Below are 15,329 nucleotides of genomic sequence, written 5' to 3' on the forward strand. Positions count from 1 at the left end.
TGTATAACTGGGTTTAGGATTTAACCACAGTTCACATTACTAAGCCTATATTCTTTTCTGTTAGGTACCACCCTTCAAAAAAATCTAGAAGCTCCTGTGACTGTTTCCTTAAAGTTTATTCCAAAGTAGATATTTTCAAACATTTCAAAAAATTTAAATGTTACATTAAAATTTTTTGTGATCGGTTTAATCTCATATTCTAATTTAAAGTAATAACAATGCCACTTCCTGAATGTGCTTTAAGAGAATGTTAAATGTCAGCAAGATTGATTCACTCCTTATACCAATGGTCTTGAAATTTCTAATTAAACAGGTATGAAAGTAGTGTGAATTTAGCAGCTTTACAGTGAAACCTCAGCAAATAAATATCCAACCCCAAGGAGATGGAGAACTCGAGAAACCTAATATAATGAGCACTCTGAAGACTAACATGCCACCTTTTCCTGTTACCTTTATGTGGCGGACATCACTAGCTGATATTCTGAACAAGAAATCATGGTTAGAACAGTATCCGTTATTTCTAATTGCTCAATAGTGTGTGGGTCAGGTGGCAAAAAGCGGAGTGAACAATCAGATCCATTAAGACATATCCTTTGAGATTTAGGAGCGCACATAAGGGTGGTGGCAGAAATGGAGGGTTTCTCAAGAGTTAAAGGGATGGTTCGCAAGAAACAACGTCTGGTAAATCATAAAAGACAAAGTACTACCTTTGTGGAGATAGAAGAAAAACCAGAGCGCCTAAGTAACATTTAAGGTAGCAATTTGTATCTTGCAATACATTTAAAGTTTTAATCTTGTATTTTTATAGGCTTTTTCTGGGTTCTCTTTTTAAAAACAACTCCAGTAGGAAACAATTCTATCTAAGGATAACAGGTGTCTCTTCTTAAAATGGCGATTTCAGTAAATTTAATTTTCTTAATAACAATAGCTGAAATCTGAAATTTAACTTGAAATTGGTTTTCACACGCTGGCTCTTAGGCAAGGTGACTCTCTCCAGCGCAGGTCGCTAGGGATACATTCCTATATGTTTATAGCTCTGCTCTTGAAATGTATATATGTGGAAAATATTAAACATGTAAGATCGACTATACCAGAGCAAGATAACACTGTATCTTAATTATCTCAAGTTAGGGAATTCAGTTACTTTCTCAGCAATTTCAATGCCACCATAAAAAAGGAAACTATTTTCACAAATAGGTCTTGGAGATCGCTATGTTTAATTAGGTAATGCTTATTCAGTGGGAATTCTGATTATTTTACTTATTCTGCAGTTCTTTGAACTGAAAAGACCAATTGATGTTCACACCAAACTCAAACTTGTTCTAGAATCTCTGATGAAAAAAACCACACAAAGCAGTTTATTATTTCACACATACAAAATGACCTGGAGAGAAAGCATATCTGTCTGAGGAAAGGAAAATGAAAGTCACGTTGTTTAAATGGTCAATAATTAAATGCTGATTTTTCAAAAACAAAGCTCTGCTATAACAATTTGGCAAAGCACATGCCAAATGGCAACCAAAACCCCTTTGAAAAACCCACCAGAAAATATCCATGTTACACTGAATGAGGCTCATTTAGATCTTAACAGAAATTCATTTTTAGATAGGGAAAAAAAATTCAGCATGAAAACTCTACAAATTCTATCACCCAAAAGAATTTCTTTAAGGTAAAAAAAGAAAATCTCAGTAGCACTGAAATTAAAAAGTAAAATGAATAAAAAATAGTTCTGGCAAGAAAAAGGAAACTTCAGAGTGATACAAAGAACAAAGAAGTAGAAAGACATGTGAACAACTAACCTCACTTAGAAGAAATCTGTTTTGGAAGAAAAGGAAGTTGGTAATACTTGGTATTATCCCAGAGCTTACATCAAGCTTAAAAAAAAAAAGTTCCACCTGAACTCTAAGGTTGGACCTAGTATATAAAACATAGTCGCCCCTCAGTGTCTGCAGGGGGTCTGTTCCAGGACCCCCAGGACTACCAAAACCCGAGGATGCTCAAGTCCCTTATATAAAATGGTGTAGCATTTGCATATAACTTTCACACATCCTCCCATATACTTTAAATCATCTCTAGATTACTTATGATACCTAATTCAATATAAATGTTATGCAAATGGTTGCCAGCGCAGGGCAAATTCAAGCTCTCCTTTTTGGAACTTTCTGGAATTTTTTTTTGTTTTTAATATCTTTGATCCATGATTTGCTGAATCGGTGGGCATGGAACCCGCAGATACGGAGGGCCGACTGTAAGTTGTTTTTTAAGTCTGATTCGTGGGCACTTGCTAACACTACTCAAGTAATATCCAACAGGATGAACGGTACTCAGAAGCCACGCCTCATTTCAATGGAAACTTGCAATGATTCTTGCAGTAAGACTTTCTCAAAACCGTTACAAGATATTATTATGTATACATGACATTTAAAGCACAGTTGGAAAGACGGCATTAAGTAAAGCTGAGATGGAAACATTCGAATCCTTGACTGGCTGTAGAAACAATAAGGAAGTGAGGAACACTCAGACATTCTCAGCAGAGCAGTGGACTAAGAAGTAGCTATTACTTTTAGTTTTTTAGAAATAACCGCTTAGAACAGCAAAGTCACAACAATGTAACAGCTTCCTTATGCAAAGCTTCCATCAATATATAAGGGTGGTAGGGTGGGCACATTTAAATAGAAATAATTTTAAAACTGGTATTTTTTAAAGGTTCAAGTATGGAAAATAGATGATTAGGCAATTACTTTATGACAAGGGGCTAACTGACAGCCCTGATGGGATAGTTCTGTCTTTGTAAGATCAGCATGCTTTCGACCATTTACCTGGCTTGTGTCGCAGTCCTGTATATTTTGGGGGGAGGAGAATCATCACTGACAAGAACATTATTTTTCATCGACATCCTCACATCAGGGGGATCTCATTTTCATTTGGGCTGTATCTTGAGTTTTGTCACAGAGTTAGAAATACACAGCTATATGACAAAACTTTTTCTTCTTTTCTTGTGACTATGTTGAGTAAAATCTGACATCACTAAATGTGGTGATCTGACATCTTACAGAGAAAACGAGGTGTTGTAACTTGCTGGCTCCGTTTTCCAACTGTGATTTATACTAACCATTAACACGTCTGCAGTCTACATGTCTACATCTGCCGCCTTACACAGAGACCTGCAGCCTGTAACGTGAAGCCACAGAGAAGTGAACTGCACTCTGGGCAGAAAGACAGAACTGAATAAAAAAGAGGTTCTCTTCATTTGTCCTGCAGCTTGACAGCCTTTAACTAAAGGCACTCTCTTCTCCCAAACTGTCTGAGGCTTACAGGGGACTATTGCTGGCCAACACCAACTGAACTCCCGGCGTAGACGCTTTTCTTTGCCCTCCACTTTTCAACTCTGCGTTAAAAATGGACCGTGAATAGAGGATGGCCTATTCAAAGGCAGTCTTCCGAAAGAAAACGATTTTTGAACGGATCATCAGGATCCGTTCAGGATTTGCAGTGTTTCCCAACCTTACCTTATTATTTTATGGTTTTTTTAAAGGTTACATTGTAGTTTCAAGATATCTCTGAAGTATAAAAGTAGTACTACTAGATCAGGAAAACAATATGGACATGCATCGCTTCAAAAGTGTTACAAGACCACAAGTTTTAAGAGGGTAAACATTTTTCTTTGGATTTTACCAAAGTTCGTTCAAAACAATGTTTAGACTGTAGGATATTTAAGATAGCTGTTTAAATTTTATATTTTTGTACAAGTTCAGTGGGGTTCTTTTAGAAGAATCAAAAGACATGAAAACAAGGGTAGCTTCTTGCCCCAGATTTTGATGAATTTTGATACATCTTTGACAAACATTATCTTTCTTCTTTAATGATGTTCCTCAAACAAAACAGTTAGCAAAATATTTGAATTGCCATGTATAATGTCACATTTTAATGTAAACATCAAATAAAGGTACCAAAATTTTTACTGGAGGGGAAAAAAACCTTAAAGCGGCACAACTCTTTATACCACTGGAGAGGGGGGAAGCCAGATTACGAACGTTTACACATGCATAGTGAGGAAAAGAAGATTTTACTAAATTCACGCATTTTTAAAATAGTTATCAAGTCTACTAAGCACCAACAATCCTAAAAATTTTTCAGCTTCATGATTTGTTTAAAAAAAAAACACACACTATCAAATTAACATTAAAAACAAGCTTAAAGTGTAGCTTGTCCAAAAAATAATTAAGTATGCCACTGTTTTTTTCATGTTACAAAAAACAGTGGCATATGAAATACACCTGCAAAGAATGCCTTTAACTCTATCCTACAGTGGATGGAGATTACAACAGCACATCATACATAGTCTAAAACTATAAAAGTTTTAGAATGCAGCATCTTGTCACCAAAAAAAGCTGATAAAACTTAAAGTATTTAGAAGATGCTGCCCCCTTTTATTTTAAAAAATTTTCAATGAATTTAAGCAAAAATAACATACATTTGTACATCAACTGGCCATTTCTGGTACAGAAACCCAGCGTATGGTAATATTACTGAATAAATGTAAATGCTACTTACAATTTTTTTTTCTTTTTAAATACATTTTAGACAAACTTTTTTTCTCCTTTTTTAATAGTTGCACAATTAACCTCTTAGCTGCTAGCTTGATGCAAACATATGTAACAATACACAAATTTAAAAATATTTTTTATTCCACATAAAAGCTGTCAAAATTCCGACTCATGTCAAAAATGCAAAATAATGGAATATACTGTAAAAAAAATTAGTTGCAAGTCTAGCAGCAAAGCAACTGAGAACATACTTAATATTAAAACAAAGGGAACTGTGCATCTATAGGTGAAGTCCAGCTATCTTAATTCTACTGATACAAACAGAAATGAAAACACTCTCCCTGGAGGAAAAAAAAGTGATTATTTAAAATAGGAGTAAAAGCCATTGCTGCCCGATGAGCTCCCCAGGCTGAGTTCCTGGAACAGAGACAGAGGGTCGCTGCTCTTCTTGGCCTGCTCCGGCGGGGGCCTGGGCTTGGGCGGAGCCCGCAGAGCGCTGGCATATGACATGGCGGGCTTGCTGCCTCCACAGCTCTGCTGGCTGCTGCTGTTGGCCGACTCCGCGATCTGCTTGTTGGGCATGAGTGGGGGGAACTGGCCGAGATGCTGCAGGACACTGTAATTGAAGGAACTGGACCCCTCGAGGTTTTCAGGCTTCAGATGATCCTCAGGGGGTTTGACGGTCTTGGGCGGAGCTAGAAGCAGAGAAGAGTAGCATCGATTTAAGGGCAAGCCCAGCGACACTCAGGCATCTCACTAGCTCAGTGTGTCACAGCTGGTTCTCATCTCCAGGAACTCAGCGACAGGAGAGCCACAAGGACAGACAACTTCTGCCACAACACTCTGCAATCACAACACATCTAACTGAACTTCTCCATCTCATAAACACTTGAAGAAGAATTAACTGTGTGAACTGCGATAACTAAACATATAAAAACTAAAGGTCAAGTCTGAAGGTTTGCTTCAAAAAACTAACTTGTACAATTGCACACTTTGCTATTTATTATATTAACTGCTCACAGTTTGAAAATGGGAACAAACAGGTTCTTTCTTAAATAAAAATGAGCTCTATATGCAGACTTCGGGTTAAAACAGCTTCTATTATTAACCTAAGAAACAGCAGCACCTAGATTCTGTTTCTTAAAAACACGACCTTTTCTTATAATATGTAAGTAAACATGGAATAAGGTGGGGAAAACTGCTGTAGACTTTACTTCACATTTCCTATCATCTGCCGAATTCCAAGGTCCTTTAATATTCGACTCCACTATTACTAACTAATTTTATGGCCCCCTAAATCATAACTTATTTAATTTATTTATTATTATTTTTTGCAGTACGTGGGCCTCTCACTGTTGTGGCCTCTCCCATTGTGGAGCACAGGCTCCGGACGCGCAGGCTCAGCGGCCATGGCTCACGGGCCCAGCCGCTCCGCGGCATGTGGGATCTTCCCGGACCAGGGCACGAACCCGTGTCCCCTGCATCGGCAGGCGGACCCTCAACCACTGCACCACCAGGGAAGCCCCATAACTTATTTTAAACATTGCTTTTGCTTTCAATCTTTTAAAAGTTTAACTAACATTAGATTGGATTAAAATCATAATACGTATTCATTGAGGATAACTTGGAAATTACACAAAGGCCAAAGAAGAAAATAAGTCATTCATATTTCCAAATACCAGAGCTAATAAGCCTTAACTTGCTGGTGCATTTTTCCCTAAGGATGTAATATAATGCAGATATTTCATAACTTTTTAAAGTAATCTCTCATTTTTAGAAATATGGATAATAGTCAATTTTTCACTTTTCTACACTGTGATAAATGTTATTATAGATAAATATTCCTAAATATTCACGACTGCTCCCTTAGGATAAATCCCTAGAGGTACAATGGCTGGGTCATATAGTATATACACAGTGAAAGTTTTGGATTAACTATGGCCAAGCTTCCCTGCAGGAAAATACTGCCCATTTATACTCAACCAACAATGCTTGCTCATTTCCCTACTACATCACAACACTAGTGTTACTATTTTTTTAACTTTAGCTTATTTTATAAATAAATAATTATCTTGTAGTTTTACTTTGCATGTCTTTGATTACTGATATTTATGGACATTTTTCCTTGTGTTTATTACCTATTTGTGGAAAGTTAAGGAGAAAAATAGTTCATTTTTTAGTTTTAGTATTTCATTGATTCAATATGCTAATTTCAAATTATTATTTTAAAACTTTAAAAATTCACAAAATTGTTCAAAATTATTTTAAGCCATTTAACAGCTTTCTGGAACGTTTACCACCTTTTCTGTCTAAATGTCACTGATTTTGTGAATGAAACAATTGTTTTTAAGAGCATTAGTTTAACAAACACTTCAATATAAAAGTGGCCTGTACTGCCTAATATAATATACAAAATAAACATTTTACTAGCTGTTCAAAAACTTACTATTTTTATTTACTTTACTAAGTCTTATTTACCCATACTCTCATCTTCATGACAATATAATTAGAGTTTAGAATGTTTTCAAGTAAATAATAAATACTTACAAAATAATATTTTAGAGGCAGTTTAGCCTAATGCCTACACGCTTATCTAATCATGAATGTAAGATCTCTGTCAATTTGATTTACCATATATGCTCCTGGTAAGACAAACTATTCTTTAAAACTATGAATTTTACTAATCTGGCAACCAATGACTTTTTTCAAAATACATATCTCTACCTAATCTTTAATTTTCATCTGTGCATAAAAAGAAAATGCTTGATAAAGTATGCCTTGTCACCAAGAGAAGAGAATAGAACCCGAACACATATGTGTTGGAGAGACAAACCCCACCCTCGCTGTGCACACAGAGGTCCTGCAGTGAGACTGGATCACCCCCTCGATCGCACAGGGTCTATTTTCATGATCTCCTTACTCAGCAGGCAGGCATTTACCAAGTGTGATCAATACCAAAATGGGAAATCCAAAGTTCAAAAAGGTCAGAGACATGATCTTTGCTCTCAGGCTTGTAATTGTGGAGAAAATATGGCCATATCATGACCTCTTTCAAATTCCAAACCAATATAATATGAACAGTTTCCTTCAACTCAAGAAATAAGTCTCAAACTTCAGAAAGAAGTTTCCCAAGTGGTGATTATTTTCCTTCTGATTCACCACCGGCAATTGCTACATTCCTCTAAAAATGAAATGAAATGAAATGAAAAAATAAAATAAAATAAAATAAGAAATACATACATACATACATGCATACATACTGTCAGACAAGAAGTTGTGCTTCAGGATATTAGTGATTTTGAATTAATTTTTAAATACTTAGTTAAGTGTTACTTTCAACTAAAGAATACTAGTATTTGTCTCCTAGCAATGAAGAAAATAATAATTTTATATTTGTGGAGAAGACACCATAAATGACATGTGCTTCGGGCACTTGCTCAGGAAATTTCAACTTTATCAGATTTTTACTGATTTCGGCCAAAAGCTATCTTAAAATTTAGGCAGAAAAAAAGGAGAAATGATGTTGTCTTTAAAATACATTATAATACACAAAACAACTAAGAAGTAACAAATTTTCATCACTTATTTGTAATTTAGATGTTTCTCAGGAAACTCAAATATGATGAGTGCATTTCTGTTAGACCTTTAAAATGACAAAGCAATCCCAGGCAAAATACAACACTTTATCCATAGAAGGTACTAATGAATGTTTAAAGATTAAAATGACCATGTCTCTTGACAGGAAAGAAACCAATACCTTTTTAATGCTTTTTGACCTACCATGTCTATTGTTCTAAAAATATGCTTATATGGCACATACTCCAAAATGGGTCAGTTACAGGCACAATGGATTCACATTCTAAAGATGAACAAAATTAATTTAAAATACAAAGGTTGATGCTATCAAGGCATAAATTCACCGACGATCACAGACTTGTTCACAAAGATCAATGACTACAGCCTACAAAGAGAAGGCTATATAGATCAGAGAACTCAAACAGTATCATTGTTTACATTCCACATAAAAAAAGAGGGAAACAAAGGAAAGATAAATGTGCACTCGCGTTCAAGGCTGAAGACTTCAGACTTCCCAGCACACAGGTTTACAGCCATATCCATTCCAAGGCCTTCCTATGCCTTCTTTTTTTTCTTCTTTGGACTTGGATTTCTCAGTTCATTAGAATATAAGGAATAAACACTGGATTTCTAAATCTCAAAATGTCAGACTTTACTGGTTTCTCTTACGGCCAAACTCTATTGTGTAGCAAACTGTTAACAACTTTATTGATAATAAATCCTTGAAAACTGAAATTGACCTAACCAACTGCCACCCCCAACTAAGAAGAAAACACAAAAATCCAGAAAACAAGCTTTTCCCAAGCAAAGGTGATCTGATTTAGAAATACATTTTAGGTTCCCTTACTTCTTTCACGCATTCATAGGTTAAAATGATCAAAATGATCAGCTCCCAAATACGGGTAGGTCTACTTACCTTCCAGACCATAAATATGGAAACAATATAGTCCTAAATTAATCCTGAAGCACACCTGCGAGCTATGAGCATTAAATATTGTTCCAAGATAATAATGCGAATGGAAGGAATGGGAGAAGAAAAACTCCATAAATACCCAGGAGCTGAGTAGTTAAAACTGCAATTGTGGCACCCCCCAACCCTGTCTTACCTATCAACTCTCTGGGCTGAGCTGTCCTGCTGGATCCATTGCACGGAATGTTCTGATAGGGGGTAGATGAGGTGGTGTTTACCCAGGACTCCGGGGAGGAAAAGTTGAAAGAAGATTGGTTATTATGGTCCTGAAGCTCTTTACACTGAGCAAGACTGTCTTGAGGAGTGCTTACTTCTTCAGAACAAGGCTGGACTGAGCTAGATGAGATTCTTCTTTGGTACAAGGGCCGACCAGGTCCTCTGGGTTCATACTACACAAAGAAAAAGGACAGTTCATAAATCAGTGAAAACTTACACCCCACACTCTCTTATGCACACAGCAATCTCACTCTATTAAGTAGAAATTCTCAAAAACAGTTTCTTCTGTGACTATCAAAACCCCCCAAAAGCAGTCTGAGCTGTGGACATGGTGTCAGGAGACTTGGGGTCAAAACTCAGTTCTGGCCCTTAGCAGGTATTCCTATGACAACACACATCTAATTTCTGACTCTGTTTTCTTGTCTGTAAAGTATGGGGCTGAACTACCTGTCTTCAGTTCTAAAGTTCTATCCACATTTTAGGTAACATTAGATCAAGAATAAGAATGAAGACACGTATCTGCTCAAAATTAAATGGGGAAATTACAGTCACAATCAACTGAATCACACGTCTTGAACACATTCGTCCGTTCAAGACTCATCTCGTGGGCCCTTCACAACCTCCCGGTTTGTCATTCCTTAGACCTGATGGTAAGACAAGGTTCCTCCCACCCAACAGAGGTACTCCTGATCGCCCTCTCTGCACGTCTTCCTTCAGAAAGTCTTTGACTGAAACGGAATGTTCATTATTCTTCAACAAATCCTTCGTATGTTTGAAACCCAATTAACATTTTTCTCCTCCCTACACTTGCACAACCAAAATTTCTTTAACCCTCCGACAGAATGTATTTGCCAGCATTTCATGATTTTTTACCGCTACTTAAGTGCCCTCCAAGTTCTCGGGCCCGATTGCTGTGGCCATGCTCAGGCTCAGTTCTAAGAGCAAGGCAGTATGGAGTAGCAGTCAGGTGTTCAGTTCTACTGGCAGCATCACCCGGGCAACTGACCTAGACTCTTGGGCACTTCATCTGTAAATGTGGCTTCACTGTCCACAGTGCCTGCCCCTCAGGGCTGCTGTGAGATCTGAGCAAGTTCAGTATGCATAGCATCTGGCACATAGGAAGGTTTGTTGTTGATGTAACATAAAGGATAAGCTTCCGTGTTAGAGCTCACATGACAGAACGGGATTGGCTTTTTACTGCCCCCTCTCCCTCTCCCGGAAGTAACAGATTTGCTATTCAGTTCGTGGTCATTATGATTGGGAGGAAACCTTCTTTTACCACCGTTGTTACAAATAACTGGAAATCAGGAACTAGAGGTTAGATTACAAAGAAGAGAGAGAGAGAGATAGGCACAGAAATAGCAGGATTTGGGGGGAATATAAGATAGCACAAGCAGATATTGTCAGGCCAATTAAATGCGGGAAGTTGTGGGCCTAAGTATGTGAGAGTAAAGTCATCACGGACGGAACCACAAGGGTACAAACGGGAAGGGAATGGGTCTGGACTGGCTGCCCTTGAGCAGAAAGGCAGGAAGGGGAGGGAGGACAGACATTCTCTCACTGTTAAATGAGGATGTCCATGTCATTTCTACATTTCCAAAGTTTTAGCTACTGGATGAGAAAGGTGAGAGCTAATACTTCCATCCCATTAATACCTTTTCTCATATGTTTTTATTGTTCTTCTGTCTTTATGTATAGTATCTAAATTCATCTTTAGTTTTACTCTGCTTTAAAGGTATTTTTTCCCAATGGTTAAGATCATTCCAAATTTGATTCCTATTTTCTAGAATAGTAAACATTCTAACTAGTGTCAACTGTGAATTTAATCAGCACATTGGAAATTTCTTCATCAAGGTTATTAACTTATGGTATTGAGTAGAATAACCAACATTCCTAAACTGCTTTATATTCTGTATGGCTAGGCAATGAATGAATGACTGGTCACAGCAGCTTGTGCAGGGTGCCTTTTTTTTTTTATCAAGGTTTGTTATGAAGATGATTAGCTCTTAGACTCAAAGTGAAGTGTTTCTTTTCATTACCATGCCCTGAGTGTTCAGCCCAGTCAGAAACTGTAGGGGATCACATTCTAAAGGGTTTATGTGTGAATACTAAAGTACAAAACTACATCTGTTATGGCCTCAGAAAACAGGTTATAATAATCAAATTCCCTGGTGATACTCATATGAATTCCAGGCATTAACTTTATAAGCTCCTTTTTGCAATGAATAGATATGTGAACCACAACGCTTAAATGAGGAAAACCAAAAATCAGAAAGCAATGGAGGGCTTCCCTGATGGCGCAGTGGTTGAGAGTCCGCCTGCCGATGCAGGGGACACGGGTTTGTGCCCCGGCCCGGGAAGATCCCACATGCCGCGGAGCAGCTGGGCCCGTGAGCCATGGCCACTGAGCCTGCGTGTCCGGAGCCTGTGCTCCGCAACAGCAGGGGCCACAACAGTGAGAGGCCCGCATACCGCAAAAAAAAAAAATGTGTTCTTGGGGCTTCCCTGGTGGCGCAGTGGTTGAGAGTCCGCCTGCCGATGCAGGGGACGTGGGTTCATGCCCCGGTCCAGGAAGATCCCACATGCCACGGAGCGGCTGGGCCCGTGAGCTATGGCCACTGAGCCTGCGCGTCTGGAGCCTGTGCTCCACAACGGGAGAGGCCACAACAGTGAGAGGCCCGGGAAAAAAAAAGAAAAAAAAAAAAAAAAAGAAAGCAATGGAAAGCTGATATAAAAGGAGAAAATATTCAATTAAACTTAAAAAAAAGTGTGTCATTTATATCTTCCAAACTGAAATCCAAAAAAATCACACAGTTGACACGCACAGTACTTGTGGAAGTACTGTGTAACATGTTTATAACAGCTCTTAAGCAGCTGCTGACAAAGATGAATGGGTAGATTAAGTATAAAATTCAACTTCAAATGACATTATGAATGCAATTGATCCTCTGTTAGAAAAAGAACCAAAACTTGGCATTGTTTGAATGTTCTTAAAATTAGATATGTTGAAGATTTTATATATATATATATATATGTATACACACACACACACTCACACATAATATACATACGTACATATAAATATAATATATAGATGGTCTCCTGGTATACCTATTTCATACAACACAGATGTAGGTAAATGCATGAAAATATGATTTGCTACTTTGGAATCTGTCCTCAAAGGTAATTTGAGGATAAGCAGAGAAATCTTGCTGACAACTGAATGAAATGGTTTATACACCAAATAAATTACCTTTTAGCAGTTTTGTAGTTTTCAGCATACAGACCCTGTACAGGTTTTGTTAATTTGCACCTAGCATTTAATTTTCCTCTGAGCTACTGTAATGGTATTTGCTCTTACATTTTGGTTTCCAATTGAATGTTGCTAATATATGGAAATGGGATTGACCTTTGTTGACCTTTTACCTCAAAACCTTGTTAAATTCACATTAGTCAAAGTTAATTTTTGTTGGTTTGTTTTCTGGGTAGATTCCTTGGGTTTTTCTACATTGATAATCATGTAATCTGTGAATAGGGACAGTTTTATTTCTGCCTTTCCAAACTCTGTGTCTTTTCTTTTTATTGCTGTATTGCACTGGCTAAGACTTCCAGGATAACGTTGAACAGGAATGTTGAGAGTGGACATCTTAACTCGTTCCTAATCTTAGAAGCGTTCAGCATTCAGTCTCTACCATTAATCGTGACGGTAGCTGTAGGATTTTTATAGGTGCCCTTTAACAGGTTGAAGAATATCCCTTCTACTTCTAGTTTGCCAAGAGTTTTTATGAGTGGATGTTCTGTTCTGTAAAATGTGTATAGGCTTTTTTTGGGGGGAGGGGTGTCTATTGATATAATCACGTGATTTTTCTCTTTAGACTGTTAGTATGGTGGATTACATTGATTTATTTTCAAACACTGGGCCAGCCTTGCATTCTGGAAATAAGCTCCGACATGATTATAGTGTATTGTTCTTTTTTATATATTGCTGAATTCAATTTGTTAATGTTTTGTTGAGGATATTGCAATGATGTTCACAGATATGTCTGTAGTTTTCTCTTTCTTGTACTGTCTTTGTCTAGTTTTGGTATCAGAGTAATGCTAGCCATATACAGTAAGTTAAGAACTGTGCCCTTCTCCATTCTCTGGAAGAGATCGTGTAAATTGTGGTATTTCTTTACATGTTTGGAGGAATTCAGCAGCAAACCATCTGGGCCTGCAGATTTCTTCTTTGGCAGGTTTTTAAACTACAATTCAATTTTGTTAACAGTTATAAGACTATTCATATGCTATCTATTTAATCCTCAGTGAGTTTTTGTAGTTTGTGGTATTCAGAGAAGTGATCCATTTTATCTAAGTTGCTGAATTTTATGCAAAGAGTTGTTCACAGTATTCCTTTATTATTATCCTTTTTAATGTCTAGTGGATTCAGTGGTATCTCCTCTTTCGTGCCTGATATTGGTAGTTTGTGCTTCTCTCCTTTCCTGTCACTCTTGCTAAAGCTTTATCAGTTTTATTGATGTTTCCAAAGAACTGGCTTTGGGTTTCACTGATTTTTCTCTATTATTTTTGTTTTCATTTTTTATTGAATTCTGTTCTCATCTTTATTATGCATCTTTATTATTCCCTTCCTTCTGCTTGATTTTAATTTATTTTATTCTTCCTTTTCTAATTTCTTGGGATAGAGCTTAGATTATTGATCTGAGACATTTCTTCTTTTCTAAAATAAGCATTTAATGCTACAAAATTTCCTCTGGGACTACTTTAGCTGCATCACAACAAATGTGGACATACTATATTTTCATTTTCATTCAGTTCAAAATATTTTCTAATTTCCCTTGAGAGTTCCTCTTTCACCCATGAATTATTTAGATACATGCAGTTTAATTTCCAAGTTTTGGAGATTTTCTGTTATCCTTTGGTTATGCATTTCTAGTTTAATTCCATTATGGTCAGATAACATATTTTATTGGTGAATGTTACATCTGCACTTGGAAAGATCATATATTCTGCTATTGTTGGTTGGAGTGTTCTATAAATGTCAACTTAATTCAGTTGGTTAATGATGTTGCTCACTTTTTCTATATCCTGGATGATTTCCTGTCTATTAGATCTATTAAATACTGAGACGGGAGAGTCAAAGTCTCAAACTATAATTGTGGATTTGTCTGTTACTCCTTTTAGATTTTGCTTCATGTATTTTGAAGTTCTGTTGTTAGATGCATACACACTTAAGATTGGTATTTCCTTTTAATGTACTGACCCTCTTATCAGTACTAATGTCCCTCTTGGATAACTTCCTATGCTCCGAAGTTTACTTTGTCTGACACTAATATAGCCACTCTAGCTTTCTTTTGATTAGTCTTTGCATGGTATGTCTTTCTCCATCCTTTGCTTTTAACTACCTATACTGTTATATTTTTAACGTTTCTTGTAGATAGCATATAATTAGAACTATTTGAAAAACCCATCCTGACAATCTCTGACTTTTAATTGGTATGTTTAGATCATGTATATGATGTAATTACTGATATGCTTAGAATTAAGTCAGTTGTCTTATATCTTTTGTTTCCTGTTCATTTCCTGTTTTATGTTCCTTTGTTTTCCTTTTCCTGCCTTCTTTTGGGCTATTTGAACATGTTTTTGTAATTTCATTTTAATTTTGTGATTCTGTGTCTCCTTATATGATTTTTTAATAGGTGTTCTAGGGATAATGGAATACATACTTAACTTTTCATCATCTACTTAGAATCTATATTTTATCACTTCAGTTGAGATGTAGAAAACTTATTACCATATTCGGTTCTTTACTTTTCCTCTTTATGCTATAGTTATAGTTGTTTTATATATTACATCTATATATACTGAAAAACAATCAGACAATGTTATATATTTTGCTCTCAACTGGGAATTTTGATAGAACTCAAGGAGAACAGTTTATCATATTTATCCAGATATTTACTGTATCTGTTGCTCAACTTCCATTGCTGATGTGTCTAGTTTCCTTCTGGTATCATTTTCCC

At 36.7% G+C, this 15,329-nt stretch overlaps 1 protein-coding gene across 4 annotated transcripts in view; it reads right to left on the bottom strand.

The window, feature by feature from the left end:
- Positions 1-1,736: 1,736 nt before the first annotated feature.
- Positions 1,737-15,329, bottom strand: part of HELZ (helicase with zinc finger) — a 158,978-nt gene continuing 145,385 nt past the window's right edge. For 3 of the 4 annotated variants that reach the window (XM_060080430.1, XM_060080431.1, XM_060080428.1), the window contains 2 exons: positions 9,230-9,482; positions 1,737-5,242 (listed from right to left, as the gene is read on the bottom strand). In XM_060080430.1, coding sequence (XP_059936413.1) covers positions 4,908-5,242; positions 9,230-9,482 — 588 coding nt within the window. In that variant the 3' untranslated portion in view covers positions 1,737-4,907. The remainder of the gene's footprint in view (positions 5,243-9,229; positions 9,483-15,329) is intronic. The other variant, XM_060080432.1, reaches the window with a different exon arrangement.

The sequence above is a fragment of the Mesoplodon densirostris genome, chromosome 18, assembly GCF_025265405.1.
Source record: "Mesoplodon densirostris isolate mMesDen1 chromosome 18, mMesDen1 primary haplotype, whole genome shotgun sequence".
In the NCBI taxonomy this organism is placed as follows: domain Eukaryota; kingdom Metazoa; phylum Chordata; class Mammalia; order Artiodactyla; family Ziphiidae; genus Mesoplodon; species Mesoplodon densirostris.